This window comes from Glycine max, chromosome 20 (assembly GCF_000004515.6).
Source record: "Glycine max cultivar Williams 82 chromosome 20, Glycine_max_v4.0, whole genome shotgun sequence".
Taxonomy (NCBI): domain Eukaryota; kingdom Viridiplantae; phylum Streptophyta; class Magnoliopsida; order Fabales; family Fabaceae; genus Glycine; species Glycine max.
In genome coordinates this window covers 40,493,557-40,514,686 of record NC_038256.2, presented here as the reverse complement: position 1 = coordinate 40,514,686, position 21,130 = coordinate 40,493,557, and the positions used below count along the sequence as shown (strand labels likewise).

Below are 21,130 nucleotides of genomic sequence, written 5' to 3'. Positions count from 1 at the left end.
TTGAATATGGGGTTATTTAACTCTATTTTTACTTGGATCAATTAGACAAACCCCTTAGAATTTGTTATCATGTTTTCTTATCAAACACATCTATATTTACATCTTAATTAATATAAATTCCATGTTTTATTCTCTTTTATCTTTTATTTTCAATACCTAAAATTATATAACTAATTTCAACAAAAGGATGCGTATATACGGTATAATGGTATATATATGATTAATATATAAAGTTAAGATTAAATCATTTATATAATATTTAAATTTGATCATTGATAAAAATAATTTTAAATTAAATTTTATTTATTTTTTAATTAAATTTTAAATTAATCAAAATCTCTTTTTCACTATAAAAATAGAAGGTTAAGAAAAAATAATATTATTCATGCAAAGTTAAACACCGGTAAATACACATTAGGGGGAAAAATCATAAAGCATAGTAGGACCTATATATTTTCAATGTTCCAAGGATAATTTAATGCCCTACCAAAAAAGCAGGAACTTAAGCAGCATGTCTAACATGATGATCATCACCAACACTTTATAAATAGGCAACTAGTCCTTCCCCAAATATCACATCCCACCTTAAACCCATTTCCATAATCACTTTTTCCTACTTTCTTCTCCATCCATCCCTTGACTAATTAATTATCCCTCACAACTACCAATGGCCGAAGAGAAACACCACAAGCACCGCCTCTTCCACCACCACAAGGACGAGGATAATAAGCCAGTAGAAACCGATACTGGTTACGACAACACATCATATTCCAAGCCTTCTGATGACTATGACTCTGGTTTCAACAAGCCATCGTATGAGTCTTCTGGCGGTGGCTATGAAGGTGGTTACAACAAAACATCTTATTCTAGTGATGAGCCAGCTTCTGGTGGTGGCTATGAAGGTGGGTACAAGAAAACAGGTTATTCTGGTGGCATTGATGAGACTTCTGGTGGCTATGGCGCTGGTGGTGGTGGATACTCTGACGTCACTGATGGTGGCTACGGCAAACCAAGTGGTGGCTATGGCGCCGCTGGTGGTGGTGGTGTGTACCCTGACACTACCACTGATGGTGGGTACAGCAAAACAAGTGGTGGTGGGTATGATGATGAGGTTGACTATAAGAAGGAAGAGAAGCACCACAAGCATCTTGAGCACCTTGGTGAGTTAGGTGCTGCATCTGCTGCTGCTTACGCCTTGGTAATCTTCTTTACCATTATTATTAATTTGCTTTATATATATATAATATATTTTCACTAAGTTAACATGAAAATGATTGTAAATTAATGTATGTATGCACTAAAGCATTTATTTGTTCTTAATTAACCTTTTCATTTCGACGGAAAATTAAATAAAATTTATTTAAGAATTGTTTTCATAAAAAATTAAATTCTCATAATATTCAAACATTTAATTTTAATTTCAGCATATTAATTATTTTTTTCAATTCATTTGGTTATGGATATATACGTTTAGTTTTATGGTCTTGTGGTTCTGAAATTTCAAAAAACTAAAGGTTGATTACAAGGACAAAAATTTAGATGCAGTTTTATAGATGTTTGATGTTTGATAGTAGTATTATTTTTCATTTTGATATGTTTTTGAAATATCATATTTTTCATTTTAATACGTCTTTTTATTTTAAAATCATTTTATAATTTTTGTATTAGTAAGTTGAATTAGACAAAGAATTTACCGTTTCTCTCATTTCTAATTTAAATATAAGATAATTCAAATTTAATGGCAATATAAAGTATTTTTACACTATCAATTGATTACAATGTTATGGATAATAATTTTGTCATTTTTTCTAAAAAATATAGTATTTAGAATGATTTATGATTAATTCACATTATATATATATATATATATATATATATATATATATATATATATATATATATATATATTAAACTCATTTACATATGACAAGGGCATGCTAGACTTCTGTGTGTATTTCTCTTTTGATACTCATTAAATAATTAAATTTATTTAAATATTTGTGAATAGAGAGGTAACAATTTTATTATAACAAATTATCATCACACATATAAGTTGTCATTTTCAATTTTCACCGTATGTTTGAAAGGAAACAACTTAAAATAATTGAAATTTTGTTTTGTTGCAATTGGTTTGATATATAGCATGAGAAGCACAAGGCAGAGAAAGACCCAGAGCATGCTCACAGGCACAAGATAGAAGAGGAGGTTGCAGCAGCAGCTGCAGTGGGATCTGGTGGGTTTGCCTTCCATGAACATCATGAGAAAAAGGAAGCAAAGGAGCAAGATGAGGAAGCTCATGGAAAGAAGCACCACCATCTCTTTGGCTGAAGCATAAGCAACCAATTATGAGCATATTCCTTCTACTTGTCTTATATATATATATATGCTTTTGGCTTATATATATATGTGTGTCTTTAAGTTAATCATCTTCCAGTTTATTTTGGGAGATCAGTATGGTTTGGAGAATGTTTCCTTGAAATGTGTTGCTTTATATATGCATGTGTACTGTGTTAAGTGTTAAGTACATAAAATAATATATACTCAAATGGTTTGAGATTACTTGATTTATCTTATCGATCATAGAAGTATTTTTCAACAGATCTTGAATTAGGAGTGTATAAATTGAGAAGAAAGAGAGGAAAAAAAAGAAAGAAAGAAAGAGTGGTAAAGTGATAGTTGTGATGAATAATTTCATTAAAAAAATAGGAGTTTGAAAGAATTTTTTTTTATCTTATTCATCAAGTACACCATACGTGCACTTATTTAGAAACAGTCGATTCGTCAATTCTGTTGAACATAAGCTACGTATATGTAAAAAATGTAAATTATAGTTAAAATTGAACATCTATATTTTTTTTAAGAGCAAAATTGAACATCTAATTAAAGTAGCTGGGTTTTTACTTTCTGTTACTACAAGATGCGCAGCCACTATATTGATTGTGAATTAATTGCTTTATCATAAAACATTTTTCATTGTGCCATTTAATATTGTATAATCCTCTTAATTTAAAAATAGAATCTTTGCTTTTCTTTCAAAACCCTTTTTTTTTGTCATCCAAAATGAAAATTATATAAATTTAATCAATTGGTTAAAATAAATGTTTGGTTTGCAAACCCTATTCATTTTATTTAATCACTATCCAAATGTTTGGTTCTCTTAAATTGTTGGTAATAAACTGGATGTGTCATTCATCAATCACCCATGTTTCCATTCAGATTCACTTATACATTAGACATTTACATTCTATCACCCTCTTATACTTTCAGTAAGAAACTCACGCAGCTCCCTCAACATTTAATTTGGAGTAATGATATATGAATTATTTTTTATTTTACATATTCTATCAAGATTTTTTATTTTTATTACATCATAAATTTATTATATTTATATTATTTTCTTTTTTTCTGTCTCTAGAGGATAGATAACACTAAGATGTCTATCAAATATTTTCCATTAATTTGTAAACAAACGTTTCACTATCACACTCTCCCCCTGATTTCACGCCACACACACACTAAAAACTTTCTCTCTATCTCTTTACAAACTCTCAGATTGCATAAGCCTAGCTCAATATCATACATGCACCAAACTTGCTTTTCCTTAAGAATCACCGACCCACCTGATATCTCTCCCACCTCAAATTTAATTAAAGCATCCGGAACTAAAAATTGTGCAATCGAGTCCAGAAAGACTTAAAAATGCAATTAAACCTCTGACTAATATCAATCTTAATAGATTATACTAATTTTTTTAAAAGAAATTAATCCACCATTTTCATCATCAACAATTTATTTCAATCTTAATTAAGTAATGTTTATAAGTTTTGTTACGATTTTAACCTTACATTTTTAACATGAGGGTGTTTACTACTAAGTTAAGAAACAAAATTTTATTTAAGGAGCTAGAAATGCAATAAAGAAAAAATAATCAAGTTAATAAGCCAAGTCTAAAATCAAGTAATTCAAGGTTTACTGATCATTTACATAATTGAGTTAAGTTTAAACAATTTTTTATATACAAGTTCAGTTTAAAGTTCAAGCGATCAACTCAAGTCAATTTACTTATCGATCTATATTTAATTTATATAGATAAATTTATATATAGCCATGAAAATTATCTATGTGTGCATGTGAATAATTCCCGAGAATACATATACAGATATACTCGAAGCATAATAAAATAATTTAAATATTACTAAATTTAGTTAGTAGCATTATTTTTATTATAAAATTAGCAAACAAACTTTTCTCTATCTCAATATTTAATTAGCATTATATCTTAGTACTTTTTTAAGAAAAAATGATTGTGCACTCATAATATAGAATAGTTTTATATACGGTTTTACTCAAGTGCCAGTGCATAACTGTTAAGCTGAATTATTTTTTCTTAAATTTTCTGCTGTGTGGTTATAACGGTATATGGTCTTCACATTTATGTTATACTACAAAGCACTATATGTATTCTTTTTGGCTTTGAGGTGAGGCACTTCCTGTGATTCCTCTTAGCCGTTTATGATAGAATTCTCTTATTTGGCCGTTCAATTTTTTATTTTATCCAAACCGTTTTTAATTAAATTGGTTCCATTTAGATTACAAATTCAAAATTAACTTAAATGGATGCAACTCAATCAGTTCCATTTTAACCTGTTCTAGCCTCTAATGATATATTATTGCTGAATTGGACTTAATTCAATATCCGTGTGTACTGGTAATAGTTACTCACCTTATCTACTCCACTCGCCTCTATAGCTATCTCATTTGACCCACCCGATTTATTCAATCCACCTGCTGATCTATTCCATATAATCACTGGGATCATCTCTATTGCCACAGAATATTCAGTAGCTTCATTCCAGAATATCTTCTTGTCAAAAAACAAAATGTTTCATTTTGTGATATGCCACACCAATACCAAACTACTACTGATCATTACCATCATACAACAAGTCACGCACATTGCAGATGTTTCTTTTTTCAGAAACACCTTCAATTCTTACGACAAAAAGAATAATTTCATTTTCGTCTTTACATTATTAATTAACTAGAATTTATTTAAATATAACTTTTGAAATAATATTATAAAAACTTACAATATCGGCATACACATAATAGTTTATAATTAAATAATAATATAAAAATAACCATTGCATGCCGTTTAATAACCTGAATATTTTTTTAGTCTTTTTTACATGCATTGATTTTTTAAAAATCTATTTTGATTATTAGATAAAAATAATTTATTTTGAAGAATTTATTATATAAACTAGTAAGATCTCTTAATATGTTTAAAACCAAAATTTTCTTCAAACATTATAAACTAGTATATTTATTTCTAATTATGAACTTCATCTATTACTACACGAATAGTTCAAAGGAAAGCGATGGAGAAGTCACTGGCAATCACTCGCATACATTCAGCAAGTGATGGACATGTGTGCTACGTACAATGAACACACACGCAGTGGGTGCAACCTGGATATTAATGAAAGTTGAAAATAATCACTACAAACCTTAAAATTGATTGACCTAGATCACAGAGGTTCTTAATTGGGGCAATGAACAATCCATCTCACCGACTGATGGAGATTGGGTTGGGACAAGACAACTTTCACATTTCCATCTAATCGCCACGCTTCTACCAAACATGTCTTCCCCATTTATTCGGGAAAGCTTGTGACTTCAAAAACACGCTACTAGGTCACAGTTCATTGATTTAACTAATATCAAAGTATTAATTAATAATCACAAGTAGACAACTACGGACACCAGTGCAACTGTTGTTACAGATACTCCGGATTCAATTCAAGGGCATTCCCCTTTCTGAACTTGTATAATCAACCCCTATACCATGGTTTTAAACTATGATTGCACCTATTGTGATGCTTGCGATGCGGATTGCGGCTGATGTGGTATGCAATTATTATTATATATTTACACTTAATATAAAAAATAATTTTACAATTATTCTAATTTTTGACATATCTTTTATTATAACATAACACTTAGAAGTTCAAAATAGAATATTGAAATCTAAACTTAATTTAATTTTGACAAAAAAAAATTTGGAATAGAACGGTGTTAAGGCTCCATTGCAGCTACATTGTGGTATTTCATGTGATTAAAAATCACACCGCAATTGCGAGCTGATACGATTATGAACACTACCACAACAATAATATTGCAATTACAATTAGGGTTGTAGACCACTATTTCAAACCTTGTCATGCACCATATACCGAATACTGACACTTAAATGTTGTAACCAAAAAAATTCTACACCTAAATACCGTACAGGATATTTTAGGAAATTTATTGAAAATATAGAAGGGAGGTATATTTTTATTAATAAAGAGAGGTATAAATATCATCGGCCGTAACCAAAAATATACTACACTTAAATGTTTTGCAACCCTAGCCGGGTAGTTAAGGAATGGGCCCAAAAGTAACCCAATCCATTTGGGATGTAAGGCTTCATAGATTTTGGCCCAATAGTTAAGCTAAATTGTGTAATTGCACTACTGTTTTCGTAAAATGTAAATATTGGGAATAAAAGGTTCAATATCCCCGTATAATGATTAATATGGTGGGATATAAGGTTTTTGCAAAATTACTCTAATAACCTTACTTTTTCAAACAATACTCTTCGCTTGTTTCGTTTCACCTCACTCTCTCCCCCTGGATTTTCATACTCCCCTCACCTATGATTTCTCTTCTCATGAATCTTAATTTTTCCAAAACAACCTCATGAAACAAGATTTAATCGAGTGAACGGCTTCAGCAATAAGGTCTATTTTAGTGATGATCAAACAAATTCCTCTAGTAAAGCTGCGTCCATCGTGATACAAGAGTTAGTCGGTGAATAGATAAATGGTTTCTTTTATATATATATAAGGACGCAGTTAGATACTTAAAAATCTATAAGGCTTAAATTCGAGCAATTAAGGTAAGAATAACTCACATTCTCAACCACTTCAGATCGAATTTTATGAAATTGTACTACTGTATAATAATACTCTACGCTTTATGAAAGTGTCCAAAAGCAATAGCAGATTGGATTCCCTCAAAGGCAATAAAAAATAGGAATAGTAACAGTAAAGCAACCCACCAACGTTATAGCAGCTTTGCCCATATGCACATATAGTGAAGGAATGAATAAGTGCTTTACTTGTCACAGTTTTGTTCTTGGAGCCACAAAACTATACTCGGATACTCTAAAAATTGCTCGCCGTCATGTCTACTCAAATAAAAACAAAAAATTGAAACCTTTGGCAAGGTTCCATTGTTTTCAGGAAAAATTAAGGATCATGGAGGTTGAGTTGGGGCTAAAGATCACAAGAACCAGATATGATAGCACTTCCGTTTCTGATTTTCAGTTTGCCAAAGACAGATCAGGACCTGTCTTCTTGTCTAAAGAAACCGATGCAAAGCTCATCCTCACTGCACATCTTAAAGGTTTTTTCACTCTCAAATTTTATAGTTATTCTTTGTTAAGCACTGATTTAAGGAAGTAAAATGAATTAAGTCTCTCTCTCTCTCTCTCTATATATATATATATATATATACTTCAATGTTTATAGAAGCTCTTTCATCTGAGATGCATAAGTTGATTTTAATTTACGTGGAAAATATTGTTCAAGTTACCTTCTTACTTAACATACATAATATTATCTTAACGTGCAAATGCAGGATATAAGAAGGAGGATATTGGCATCAATATCAATAAAGATGGTAGTGAGATTTCGGTGAGTGGGGAGAAGGAGGTGCAGGAAATGCAAATGATACCGTTCAAGAAAGAGCTGAAAACCATAGGGTTTGAGAAGAAGTTTGGTATTCCTGATGGGGTGGTTTTGGATTGGATCAAAGCTAAGTATAACGAAGGGGATGAAGTTTTGACAATTGTGATGCCAAAAACAGAAGTGGGGAAAGGAAATAGAGAAATTGAGGAGGTGAATGAAGAAGTAGCAGAGCCAAGTGTACTAGAAAATGTTGTTGATAGTGTGACACCAGAGCCAGAGGAAAGTGTGCCAGATAAGAGTGAAGAGGAAACACCTCCAGTGAAGAAGCCAGAAAAACCATGGACACCTTGTCCTCCTTTGGTTTTTGGAGGATCAACTTTGCTTGTAACTCTAATATTTCTTGTAATAAACTATATTAGAGCCAGAAAGAGTTAAATTTTGTTTTTATTGCTTGGGGACCCGATCGTAGTAGAGAAAGAGTTAATTTAAGTTTGATTCAAAGATGTTTATTTATTTATTTTTGGGTGTCTCCTCCTATAAAGTACTACTAGTATATCTAAAGTTCTACACATACTGATGGAGAATACATTTAAGTTGGCATGATAAATAAGTTGATGAATACTCTAGCAAAAACAATTGGTGGTCCACTGAACTGAATCTCTCATTAAGGCAAACTCTAGAAATTATTATGACACCTGTAAGGCTGTAACCATACTAATATTGCATCTCTCTACTCTTCAGGTAAGGCAATTGTACTGAATTAATATGATTTTAATTAAAGTACAAAAAAAAAAAAAATATTGGCACATTATTAGATGACCACGACCACAAGGCAAACTTCAGAAAATACTTTCAGAATATCTTGCATATGAACACCAGAGGAAGTGGAATATTCAAATCATTTAGTGAGAAGCCACATGAGCTCACATAACACAAACGTATATCATATAGTGTATACAATTTGGCAGACGTCATTGATGTAAAATTGACAAATATGAACTTGAAGCGATCAGGTGGAAACCAATGTTGAATCTTCCGAATTCTTGAAGCATTTCAGCTATGTCATGGTGTTGGTCCTATTGGAGATCTCATGTCGTGATAAAAATAAAAAATAAAATAAAAAAATAAGATTTTGTTCAATGGGTTGCCTATACTTGACTACTTAAGTAAAACAGGCCCAATAATTGATCCAGAACTCTCTTGCAACCCATTACATATTTGCTACCCATCTACAAAACCTAGAACTATAGGTTTGCACTGCAAAATGACCCAAAAAAAGGGCTGGTAATATATATATATATATATTATCTTTTACTTTTGAAAATAAAAGAAGGCTACACCGGACAGTCCCTTAATAGGAGTATCTGAAGAAAAGGGGAAGAGAAGGCTAAAGCCTCCAAGATTGGGTTTGGCTGAGCAGTCTTTGTGGAGGTGGTCAATGATATATGAAGCAGAAGCACCACCAGAGCATATGCTTATGTCTTGAGCAGTTTTGAAATAAAATCAAAATTTATGATAAATTAATTAAACTAATTATTTTTATTGATCTTGATGAATTAGGTAATTATTTTTTATATATAAGATCAAATGTAGTATTGTTATTTTGTGACAGTAATTTTTTGGCAGTTCAAAATAAATAAAAAAATGCTTTATAATATCACTCTTTATTTGCAAAGAAATTTTCAAACTTAATTTTTAACTGTTTGAACCGCTATAAATTGCTTATGAAAATTCCTTTGCAAACAAAGAATAGATTAAAATATATAAAAAATATATATGTAAGGATATTAGGTCATATTAGGGTTAAATATATTAGTGGATTTATTTGAGTAAGACGATGACATGGTAAAAAGGTATATCTTAAATAAGCATTTTCATTAAATAACACGTGTTAACGTTCAAATCTTTTAGCTGTGGTGCTTTATTATAGAAATGATTTTGGTAAATATAGTTTTTAGGACACTAATTTAAAAAAATAAAACTAAAAAATATTAAAAATATATTTAATATTATCAATATATTCTTACCGTAATTTTTAATATTATTTTATTTGTTTATTAATTATTCATGGTTAATAAAAGTGAAAAGTGAAATAGAAAGAGATTGGACATTAAGGTACAAAAATAATTGGTGTTGAGTAGTTTTGTTTTTTTGGGCAACTTGTTGAATAGACTAATTCGTCAATCAATTGCCAGAGTTGAGTGGACCTCATTCAACCACCATATACGTAACACACTCTAAGGTGGGCACTGAGCTATTTTCAAAAGCAGTTATTAGCCTGTACAACATCAACTTGCTAGAATTAAAGGGGCATACCTTTAACTTTAGTTCTTCTAAGTTCTATGGTATCCCATAGAATTTTATTCTTTTATTTAAAACTACATAACATAATCAAGAGCTAACCATTTCGTTTCTCAATGTATTCACATTGTATTGAGCTGGAAAGACAATAGTTTGCTACAGAAGCAAAAATCACAAGTTCTTCTAAACCTACGCACAAGTTGCAGACATAGCATGTGCATACAGATAGATAAAGATATACTTGTAGAAATCATTATGAAGGCAATACCCACATATAAATTCCATGCCCTAACGTTTGAATAAAATTGCTTCAATGACACTTAAAAGACATAAAAATAGATTGTAATTATTATGATAACATGAGAAAAAAAATTGATGTTCAATCAAATAATAAAAACAATATATTATAGCATTACCCTACTCGCTGAACAAAAAACTGACATTTTACTGCTGAAATTGAGAGACAAACCGTCAGAAAAACCTTGTAAACACTTTCAAGTTCTAGCACAAATGTTACGCCAAAGCCAAATCCTGACGAGTTTATGAGATGCCATAAAGAATAAAAAATAATGCATTGACATCTGGCCAACAAATTTTACCTTGATCAGGAACTAGTGTCATCTTTCCAAGAAATTAAATTCTGGATGGCAATAAGCCAGGTCAAAGTCCACCCACTTCAATGACTTGACTGCAAACTCAAAACGTATTAAAGATTCATCTACAACACTAAAAGGTTGCGGCAAATGGTAATACTTTCAATACCCCAAATACATAGCATAGGACCGAAACAACAGGTTTACTCTGTGACAAGTGAGACACTGGTCTGTGTTATATTTTTGCCTTGAAAATTTGATTTTGATTGTATTAAAGCCCACATGCTACAGAAAAATCTTTGTAAGACCATATTTTGATAAGAAAGGTTGTAACATGTAAAGACGGAACAGAACAATATACTCGACCATCGTCAATGCGATTAACAATTCAAGTCTGCGAATGATAATGGAAGAAAAATATAACACAAGCAGTCTAACGGAGACAGAATTAACTCAAAATTTGATCGACTTATATGTCCTTTTTTACAGCTAGTCTTTAGAGTTTAATGAAAAAAATTAAACAATCCCAAGACTCCAACGGAAGTCAAGATTTTACAATAATCTGCTCTTCCTAACACAGATATAAGTATATGAACCAAAAGGAGATTTATCTAACACATATTCATAAACAAAATAAGCTACAATGAGGATGCAGCAAGTTACAAAGAAAATTGAACATCACGAGACAAAATCAAGAGGAGAGGAAAGCAAAACAGACCTCAAGGATCCGCGTCAAATATCCTACATTCTATACATTTTTTGTGATTTTTAGGTACAAGAATCCTCCACCTTACCACTTCACGTGGTGGCATCATCTTCATTTCAAATCACTAGCCTTTGTCATTCTTCCACTTATTATCTCCATTGATTGTTTGCTTCTTCATTTCGTAGTCTTCCATTTCTATGGAAGCATAATTAGGCTATGATATCATCTCAGTTTCTATTTTCATCACAGCACCCACAAATAAATGATGGGGGCAACAAGTTACTCAGCATTGCTTGGCCTGCCAAGTGAGTCAAGCCCTTCTGTTCGGCTGCGCACAATTCTATGGAAGACATCCCTCACTTGGCGCTCCAAAGGGTCTAGTCCACCTTTCAAAGCATCACAGACTTGTGAAACCTCCTGCACTATCTGTCTAACCTCTCGTTCTTTCCCCTCCGTCAATGGGAAGTGGACAGAATCAGCCAAATCATTCATCACTCTAGCACATTTCTCAATCTGATGAATCTCCTTAAGCAAGCCACAAGAATTCTTCCGCTCCCGTTTCTTCGACTCCTCCACGATCCTTTCGTGAAGTGAGAGGATTGCAGCAGCCCAGGAGTAATTCCTGGGAATGGTAAAATGGACATGTAATCCACGGTCCTGGCACGGAATTGCAGCCACAAGTGCCAACATCACAAACAACAGGATCGAATTCATGATGAACACAGGCATTGCAAGGCCACCAGAAGCCATAAGCTCATTTGCCTTAGGTGGATAAATGTTGTTCCCAATTGCTTGGAGCTGCCTAGCAGCAGACCAAGTCCGAGAAACACTCCACGAAAGTGATCGAAAATGCCCCAATGACCGATGGTGATAGGTATTATTATTGCTATGATTGTTACCATGACTATGACTGTCTCTGCTACCAGTGCTGCGGCCAAAGGACCGGTTTCGATGTGCAATTGATGCGTTGGAGTCCTGATCATCAAGCATCCCGATGTGCAAATCAATGAGGGCCTTCTTGGCTCTACGAAATTGGCCCTCACCAATGCTCCTCTGATGCCCCAATGCATAGAGCACAATCTCCAACAGCTTCTGCCATTGGCGAATCTGCTCAATACCGTCACGAATGGCATTGCAAACATCTAAAGCCTTCACACTGCGCTCAAAGTATTCAGACACCATGCGATCCAATGGGGGTCTCAACACCTGAGCCCTGTGGCTGTGGAGAATGGCCTTGAATTCCTCTTGGCAACACAGGAAGCAATGAAGGAGCTTCCCAACCCACGAGAGCGAAAGCAAATCATCATGAACAACCGAAGTGAGTTCAAGGAACCGGTCAGTGACGTGTTGCTGAAAGGATTCCAACTCAGCCTCCAAGCTTGACCCTTCCATGGAAATGGAGTGAACCTGTTCTTGACGAAGACTCAGAATTGAACGGCCAAAATGGGTTAACGATGAAGGAGAAGACGAACCTTGGTAGTCCGTCGCAGGCATTCTCGCACACAACGCAACTTACACAAACTCACTCTCTCTTCCCCCAATGCCTATCGCTTAGACCCAGTACCCAAAATTCCAACCACAATAAAAAAAACCCCGAATTTTCTCTCCAATTTGACAACTTTTTTACCTCAATTTCAAGACCCAGAAATCAAAAAACCAAACTTCACATACCCATTTCCCAAAATCAACTTTTTAATCACTCCAATTGGAAAACCAATAAGTGAGACACCAAAATTGGGCTTGAATATGAACCAAGTGAACCAAAAACAATAACGAATTGAGAATCTAAAATAGAAGTGAGAGAATTTCAAAGGGTGAGAGAGAGGAAGACAAGGAAGTGAGAAGAGAGAAATGGGGGGAGAAGTGAGGCCTGGAACCCTAGTAGGAAGGAGAGGGATTATATTAGAATAATTGGACCGCGTATTTAGTGGTTGAAAAAAATAAACAGCGAAATACGCAGAAACAAAAAAACGAACCCACACACAGAAAAAAGGAAAATTATTTTCCCTAATTAGGAGTAATGTTACGGTTTAGGTTTTTAATCTATGGTTGATTAGTGAAAAAATCAAGGTTGAGAGAGAAGCTTGAACGCGGACCGAACACGTATCAGACACGGTGGCGAGAACCAAGATTCTCAAGTTTAGCGGCGTAGATCTCGACGGGCGCGTACGGATGATGTCTTCGCCGTTGATTTTGAAACAGTAACATTTTGGTTGTCCCCCCTGTACGACACAACCTGAAGCCAGCGAGGGGAATTTAAACGTACCAGCCTGTGACCTTGATCTTGATGATGATTTTTTTAATCTGTTGAAAGGAAAATTAAAAGAAAATAAAGTTAGCTTTTTCTTTATTTTTCTCTATTTAATTTTAAAAGAATAAATAAACAATGAAAAATATAAAGATTTTTTAATTTTTATTTTATTACAATCTATTACATATTGATAATTTTATAATAAATATTTTAAGAAAATGTGCCAAAAAATATGATAACATAATTTTTTTTTCTTATAAACTCATTTTAAAATAGTCTTTCTTCTGTCAGATTTTTTAGTAATATTATGTATTCTGAAAATTTTTCTTACGTTTAATGCTCTATGAAAGATATTAAATAAAAAATATATCTAATGTATTTAAAATATAAAACACATTAAATATTCAATAAACAAAAGAAGTATAAAAACTAATCTAAAAATAACACAAGAAGATTTAGATTTTTGTTTGTTAATTGATTTTAGGGTTGGAGTTTTGGAACAGTAATGCATGGATCCGGGTACGGCACGTGGAAAAATGTGAGCTTGTGAAACTAGTATGTGTAAAAGCTTGTTTGCACACGAGGCGACGAGACGTTTCTTTAAGGTATCGTACAGGATTTCCAAAAATGTGAGCTTGTCATATTTTATTATTGTTTGATGGATACAAAATTTTCATATTTATCTTGCTTCACATTACTATGATAAAAGGTGGATATCTTGATTTTCATGGAAAAGAAAGTTAATTTCTTAAATTACCTCTCTCCACTACATTACTTCACATTTTTTTATATTCATTTATTATTTTTTAATTAAAAAAATTATTTATTTTTCTATCATCGCTAATACCTTTCAAACATGTTCCCTAAGAATAATATTTTTTATCATGTTATTCCCACGAATAAGAATCCTGAAAATGCAACGATGTACCTTAAAACAAATGCCTCTTTGACATTTGTTATCTACATTCAATTTTTTCTTTGATAAATAATTAGTAAAGCAATGTAAAAATAAGTAGTTAAGTAAAGTTTTGTATAAAAGAGTAGTTAACTTAAAATTAAAACTAGTACAACAAAATAAATGTTTTATAATTCAGGAAAACGATGACAAATTCAAGATATTTCGGTGTGTATTGTTATTTTGTTACATTAGAAATACTATCAAGCTTCTGTACAAAAAAATAAAGAAAAAAAATATACTACCAAACATTGAAGTTTTTAGCTAGAAACAGTAAATGACTAGAAAATAGGTGAAAATTTTTACATTAATATAAATTTACAAATACTCGAGGGCCTCGGCAATGTGGATTGTTTATAAATTTGATTTGATTTGATGACTGAGTCTATTATTCTTTAAAAAAAATGTTATATTATAAATTAAATGCTAAATGATTATTTTCATTTTTTATCTTATTTTTTTATTTAATTATTCATCTTTTAAAAAATTTATTTTAATTTTTTATCGTATTTAAAATGTTCAAATAATTATTTGTCTTTTAAAGGATATTATTTTAAGTATTTTTTTTCTACAAAAAGAATAAAAAATAATATAATTTATGAGTATTTTTGTAAGTATTCTTGAGTCTTATCTATCATCATAATCCTATTAAGTTCCTAAGATTCAACTCGGATAAATTTTCACATATAAAAAAAGTAAATATAATTCGTGCAACGTGAATGATTAAAGAAAAATAGTTCCAGGCCTATCCTCTTTCCTTAAAAAAAAATAGTAATCTAATATTTTTTTCTACATTACAAATTTTGAAAAAAAAAGAAGGAAATAAAGCAAAGCGCAAAATCTAGTGTTTTAAGGATTGAATTGTATCAGTCGATTTAACTTGAATGCGGTGGACATCCCAATTTGATTTGTTAAGAGGATAAAAAATATATCATAATTGATATGACTTAGGTTGAATCGAGGTGAATATTTGATTGAAGCAGGTGTTGTTTTTGTTAAAAATAATATCGATTTTATTTATCTTATTTTTATGAACTTATGATTATTTTTAAGAAATATAAATGTTTATTTGTTTTTGAAACTTATTTATAAATTTGTATTGACATGGTTGGTATTTAGGGTATTATATATTTTATAATGAAAATTATTTTAAATTTTGAATATTAAATAATTAAATTATATTGTTTTAATATATATCCTATCAAACTAATTTGACTAGTGAGATTTTGAATCAACCGATAATTCATTAATCCAGTGACGGGTCCTGTTATTAAAACAGTATGGGTTGAGAGAGACACGTGGCTGATAGAACTGAGTGGGTCCGTTCATATTCTTCGTTGCTTTCTTTCTAGAAAAACAAAATGTCAAGCCTCACCCTCTTTAATGTTTAATGGAAACGACGAATATAACCCCGTCGGAGCAAGACGGAATTTCAAATTTGACAAGTAGTTTAAGAATGTAACACATATTTAAATTAGTTTTTTATTTTTTTTATTAATTAAAAGTTTATTTAATTATTTAATAAATGATTTTTTAGTCATTTTTAACATTTTAAATATTAATTGAAGTAACATTTTTTTTTAAATGTTAGTTTCTAATTTTCAGTTTTTTATATTTCTTCTCCTATTTTCTTTAAATATTTATTAGTTTTTATTTTTAATATTTTTTATTTAAGATAAATTTTTATTTTTATTATTTATGTAAATCTATAGTTTTCAGATTCTTAAACAGTTAATTTTATTAGACACTTGTGATTCAATAAGATGTTTTTACAACTTTTAATTATTATTTAGATTTTCAACTTTCAACTAATTTTTTAAGTTAGTTTTATCGAATAGTTAAATTTCCATTTGTTTTTTAAGATAAGCTAAAAAAATTATCCAAAGATAAGGAAAATTTATGTAGTCTTGAAAGCATTGTGAGTCCAAATGCTTTTCTTGTTATCTCCTTTCCTTAAATTTTATTTGTTTAAAAAATGAAATGACGGATCGAGTGACAGACCATCGCAAAAACTTTAATTTATAATTAATTAATAATTAATAATTCAAAGGTCCAAAAGTGCAATGTATCTCTCTCTTGATATTGGGATTGCACAAGCAACCAATAGGTAGGGTAGGGTTGGACCGTTTCATTCATAAACGTTTTGTCATTATTGTTTGTATTGGTAGTATAACGTGACACTAAACTCTCATGGATCGTGACTTTTTCTTTTTTATATCTCTCTTTATTTCACTTTTTTCTCATAGATAATGGATTTTAAGTGATCACTTAGGCAAGGATATGTTACATCAACTTTAATATATCATTATCTCTTTATGATAATCTTGCAAAATACCTATAATCTTCTTATGTTTTAAAAATTATATCTACTTAAAAATATATAAATATATCAAAATTGTCCTTTTAAAAAGATTATTTTTTCTTTAGAATTACTGTGAAATAATTTACATATGTAACATTTATTTGTGACTACGTATGTATGCAACTTCGAGACGATGTATTCAAGGATATTTATTATTATTATTATTATCTAATAAAGAAATTAAAATATTATTCATAAACTTTAATCATCACATGTTTAGTTGGTAGGAAATTATATAAGTTTGATTCTTATATAATATAATATTTTTAGAGGTACAAAATTTTATGTGTGATTATGCCACTAAGGACCCTTAAGCTTGTGATAAAAAAACCTTAATTATGTTGGTTAAAAAAAATTCATAAACTTTATTTTGTTTTGTTTTTTTATTATAACAACTACTCAAACATTTATTTTTAAAAAACATTTATTTTTTTAAAGGGTAAAACGAGCCTAATATATTAATAAAATGTGTCAAGATGTGTGACTCCCAAAAAGAATACGTCAATATGAAAACAAAAAAACAAAATTAATAAAAAAACAAAAATGCAATCAGTTTAAAATAGTAAATGATTCCAAACACCAGTTGATAAAAGAATAAATCAATGTCCCATGACCCATATAATATAAGATTAATAGTAAAATACATAATAATATAAAAAATGTAATAACAAAAACTAAAATTATAATGAAAATAATTTATCTAGAAATAAAAAAATTATAAAAATTTAACATTAATTGAAAACTGAAACTATAATACCTCAATATATTTTATCATAAAATAAAATTAAAATTTATATAAAAATATTATATAAATATATTTATTTTTATCATTTTATATTTTTTAACTAGTTGAACAAATAATTTTACTAATACCCAATTTAAAAGTTTTCTGCTAAGTAGTTTTTAATTTTAATTTACCTTTCTCAACTTCCTACCATTTATAATTTTGTACGTAAGTACCTTTTGTGGTACAACAAATCAGTACTTTAGCTGCATGTATTTTGGTTTTTAAGATCTGGAAAATTTTCAGTTGGATAGTATATTTTTATATGTCTAAAGTGAGGACATATCACATTAGAGAAGAGGATATTTTATATGAGAGTAAAATATTAAATTTAAATTATATAATTAAATATGAAAATTAAAATTTAATAACAGATTATAACTTAAAAAATTATGTGAATTTTTAAAAAAATTATAGGACTTTTAAATATTAAATTTTAATTTATGCATGATTATATAATTCAGATTTATTTTTTTTACTTTTATAAAATATTTTTTCTCATTGTCCCCTGTCAACGGTTTAGATATGATCGGAGCGGTATACTTTATAAAAACATTTATTTAGTCCAACGGTACAACGTATATCTAGCCCCTGAGTTAAATGTATATTTTAAAGTTGATAGAGTACATGCAGCAATGAACTTCACTAAAACTAGATGATTAAGAATAACAATTAATTAATAGAACTAATCCAAGCAAGCAACACCTGCTGAATTTTTGTAATATTGTTATGCAATCGCCAGACATATTTTAATGCTAAATTGACAGAGAAACATAAGCTACTTAACCAGCAAACAAGAACCTGAATCGAAGTAATATATATGTTATATGTATTAGCGTTTCTTAAGCATTTGGTTGAAAATGGTGACAAAGGGAATTAAACTGAGTTGGATGACAAGACGATCAATAATCCTTTATCTCGCCACCACTACAACAGTGACTATATTTGTCTCTGAAGATTTGTATAGCATATATTCGCCCCTCTCTTTAATTTGTATTGCAGAAGGTAAAGAGTATATTTAACCAATAGAAAACGAAGATATATATACTTTGATCAATATTAGTTACCCGTTAAAAAAATATTAGTTACCTGTGGTATCAACCGACAACCTTAAAACAGTATCGAAAACTAAAACAGACGAAATAGCAATTATTAAGCCAAATGTCACACCATTTTTCTTCCTGCAAGATGTGTCTCCTCCACTAATAATATTCTTCTTCAGAATGAGAAATTTTAATTAATGCAACTTTAAGTTCCTTTCAGTGACGTTCTAGAAGTGAAGTCCTTCCACGGATGTTATCGACACATACAAACTAAGGTCTAACTAATAATGTTTGGCACTATAGTAGCTTTAAGTTGAAGAAATTAATTAAAGGCTTCTTATCCTATTAAATTAAATGGGTAATGTTGACATAGTGTGAGGTTGGCTGGCAAGTGGCAACCGGTTCTTTTGGTCTTGATCAATTAAATTCAACAGACGAGACATTAATTCTTGTTATTCATTTATCTTAAACACTTAATTTATTGTTTTAATATTTATTTATTTCATTATAAAAATATATTAAACACACATTCATTTTTTCTTCCATCTAACTTTTATGTCATTTTTCTTCCTGCATTTCTATTCATTTTTCAAAACATCATTATCACATCTATCAATTTCTTTATATTTTTTATCTATCTCTTTTTCTTCCACCTTTACATAAAAAAGATTTAAATATATTTTTCATTTATGTAAATTAATATTTTTTTTGTTTTTGTTCCTGTATTTTTTTTTATTTTAATTTTTATAAAATATGTTTGTTTTATTTTTCATCTTTAAAATGTTTTAGATAACACTTTAAATAATAAAAAGATATTTTAAATAGTGAAAATAATACTATCTATTCAATTTAAAGATGAAAAACAAAAAAAAAATTTGTGAAGATTAAAACAATTTTTTTTAACAGAAACGAAAATGGAAGTAATCCTAAAAAAAATGAAATGAATAAATATCATTATCTTAGTTTTCATATAATCTTATTCTAACATATATCAAGTTATTTTAGAGACCTGATATGTAACATTAAAATTTAATTAGAATATATTAATAGTATAATTTTTTTTATTGATTTTTATAATAATCATTTAATTAAAAGTTATATATATATAGTTAATTAGTTAGTTTTAGTTAATTATTAATAAAAAAAAATAGATTGACAGTCAAAGAAAACTAAATTCTGATATATTATTTGATGAACCTGTAAAAGAAAATACATTGAACCATTTGTATATAATGCATATAAGTGATTATAGTACTGCTTTTTTTGGATGCTCTCGAGTGTTAACGTGCATTTCATGCTGAAATACACTTTGGTCAAACCCTCTTTCTTGTTAAAAGAGAAAACTGATCTATAAGTTGCCACTTGCCAGTAGAAAATGGAAACTAGAACACAACTTTCATTGTCAGAGGAATTGGGGTTCATTCAATTTAATTTTTCTGAGAGGGACATTCAGCTCTTCTGACTATTACAGCTTCCAGCAAGCTCGTAGTTGGTGCTGAATGGCACCTTATCTTTACATTTATTTATGCTATAGAAGAAGAAAAAATAAAAGAAGAAAAGGATTAAAGAACAGAATATGGAGTCCCACAATTGTAAGATTGAAGAATAAATTAGAGCATTCAATTCAAAGGGGAACCTCAGTCTTTCTTTTACTTTTCATGGTCTAATAAGAAAACCATATTGATCATACATATTATAAAACAATCTCACGTGTGGGTTGCTCTTCCAATTTTCCTTAGGTTATGGTATCGATAAACATGGCTTGGTCCTTGAACTAGACGTGCCTTTTCTTGTTTAAGCTATGGACAAATCACACTTATACGTGCCATGTGATTTCCAAATATTAATTAAGTAAAAATTAATATGTCCACATTTCTATTCTCAAGGTTTTCTAAACGACAATGAAGATATATACAAAACATTGATTCACTGGTGTAAGGCTAGGGGCGCCAACAGATTTATTTTTTTTTCTCCTGTCCCCCTCTTTGTGGGTCCCGGCAGTCCCCATGGGACTCTGAATTTTTTAAAAAAAAAACTTGAAGTTTTAAGACTAAAGATGTGCTTAATGAATTCATGAATTAGTGAAAGAATGAGCACAGTTCCAAAATCAGAAAATATAGAAGTGAAAAGTATACCAGAACTCTAAACCAATTTTTAAAGAATTTACTCAAGGTAACAATGAGAGAGGAACAAGAAAACATAATAAAAAAAACTCCCAAACCCCTCTGCATGTGTAGATTATAGCAATGACAACAAGAGGGAATTCTTATTTTGTTAGACAGCAAAGTAAATCCCAATGCCCAAGCAGGATAGTCCTGGCGGGGATGAGTACAAGTTAACACCCCTACCTAAGGCGCCGGCAAGTTTATCTCATTTTGTTAGACACCAAAGTAAATCCC

General features: G+C 30.2%; 3 protein-coding genes across 3 annotated transcripts; 2 read left to right on the top strand and 1 right to left on the bottom strand.

Moving 5' to 3' along the window:
- Positions 1 to 477: 477 nt before the first annotated feature.
- Positions 478 to 2,559, top strand: LOC732594 (abscisic stress ripening-like protein). The gene is made up of 2 exons (NM_001250558.2): positions 478 to 1,198; positions 2,143 to 2,559. The coding sequence occupies exons 1-2, from the start codon at positions 668 to 670 to the stop codon at positions 2,326 to 2,328; spliced, it is 717 nt and encodes a 238-aa protein (NP_001237487.1). The 5' UTR covers positions 478 to 667; the 3' UTR covers positions 2,329 to 2,559.
- A 4,579-nt stretch (positions 2,560 to 7,138) lies between these two features.
- LOC100799556 (uncharacterized) lies at positions 7,139 to 8,253 on the top strand. The gene is made up of 2 exons (XM_003555356.5): positions 7,139 to 7,452; positions 7,687 to 8,253. The coding sequence occupies exons 1-2, from the start codon at positions 7,149 to 7,151 to the stop codon at positions 8,169 to 8,171; spliced, it is 789 nt and encodes a 262-aa protein (XP_003555404.2). The 5' UTR covers positions 7,139 to 7,148; the 3' UTR covers positions 8,172 to 8,253.
- A 2,825-nt stretch (positions 8,254 to 11,078) lies between these two features.
- LOC100818059 (protein ROH1) lies at positions 11,079 to 13,558 on the bottom strand. The gene has a single exon (XM_003556106.5). The coding sequence runs from the start codon at positions 12,828 to 12,830 to the stop codon at positions 11,616 to 11,618; it is 1,215 nt and encodes a 404-aa protein (XP_003556154.1). The 5' UTR covers positions 12,831 to 13,558; the 3' UTR covers positions 11,079 to 11,615.
- Positions 13,559 to 21,130: the final 7,572 nt, after the last annotated feature.

Coding starts and splice junctions, on each gene's coding strand:
- LOC732594 (NM_001250558.2), top strand. CDS start 668: ATGGCCGAAGAGAAACACCACAAGCACCGCCTCTTCCACCACCACAAG. Junction 1,199..2,142: donor CTGCTGCTGCTTACGCCTTG/GTAATCTTCTTT, acceptor TTTGATATATAG/CATGAGAAGCACAAGGCAGA.
- LOC100799556 (XM_003555356.5), top strand. CDS start 7,149: ATGAATAAGTGCTTTACTTGTCACAGTTTTGTTCTTGGAGCCACAAAA. Junction 7,453..7,686: donor CCTCACTGCACATCTTAAAG/GTTTTTTCACTC, acceptor GTGCAAATGCAG/GATATAAGAAGGAGGATATT.
- LOC100818059 (XM_003556106.5), bottom strand. CDS start 12,830: ATGCCTGCGACGGACTACCAAGGTTCGTCTTCTCCTTCATCGTTAACC.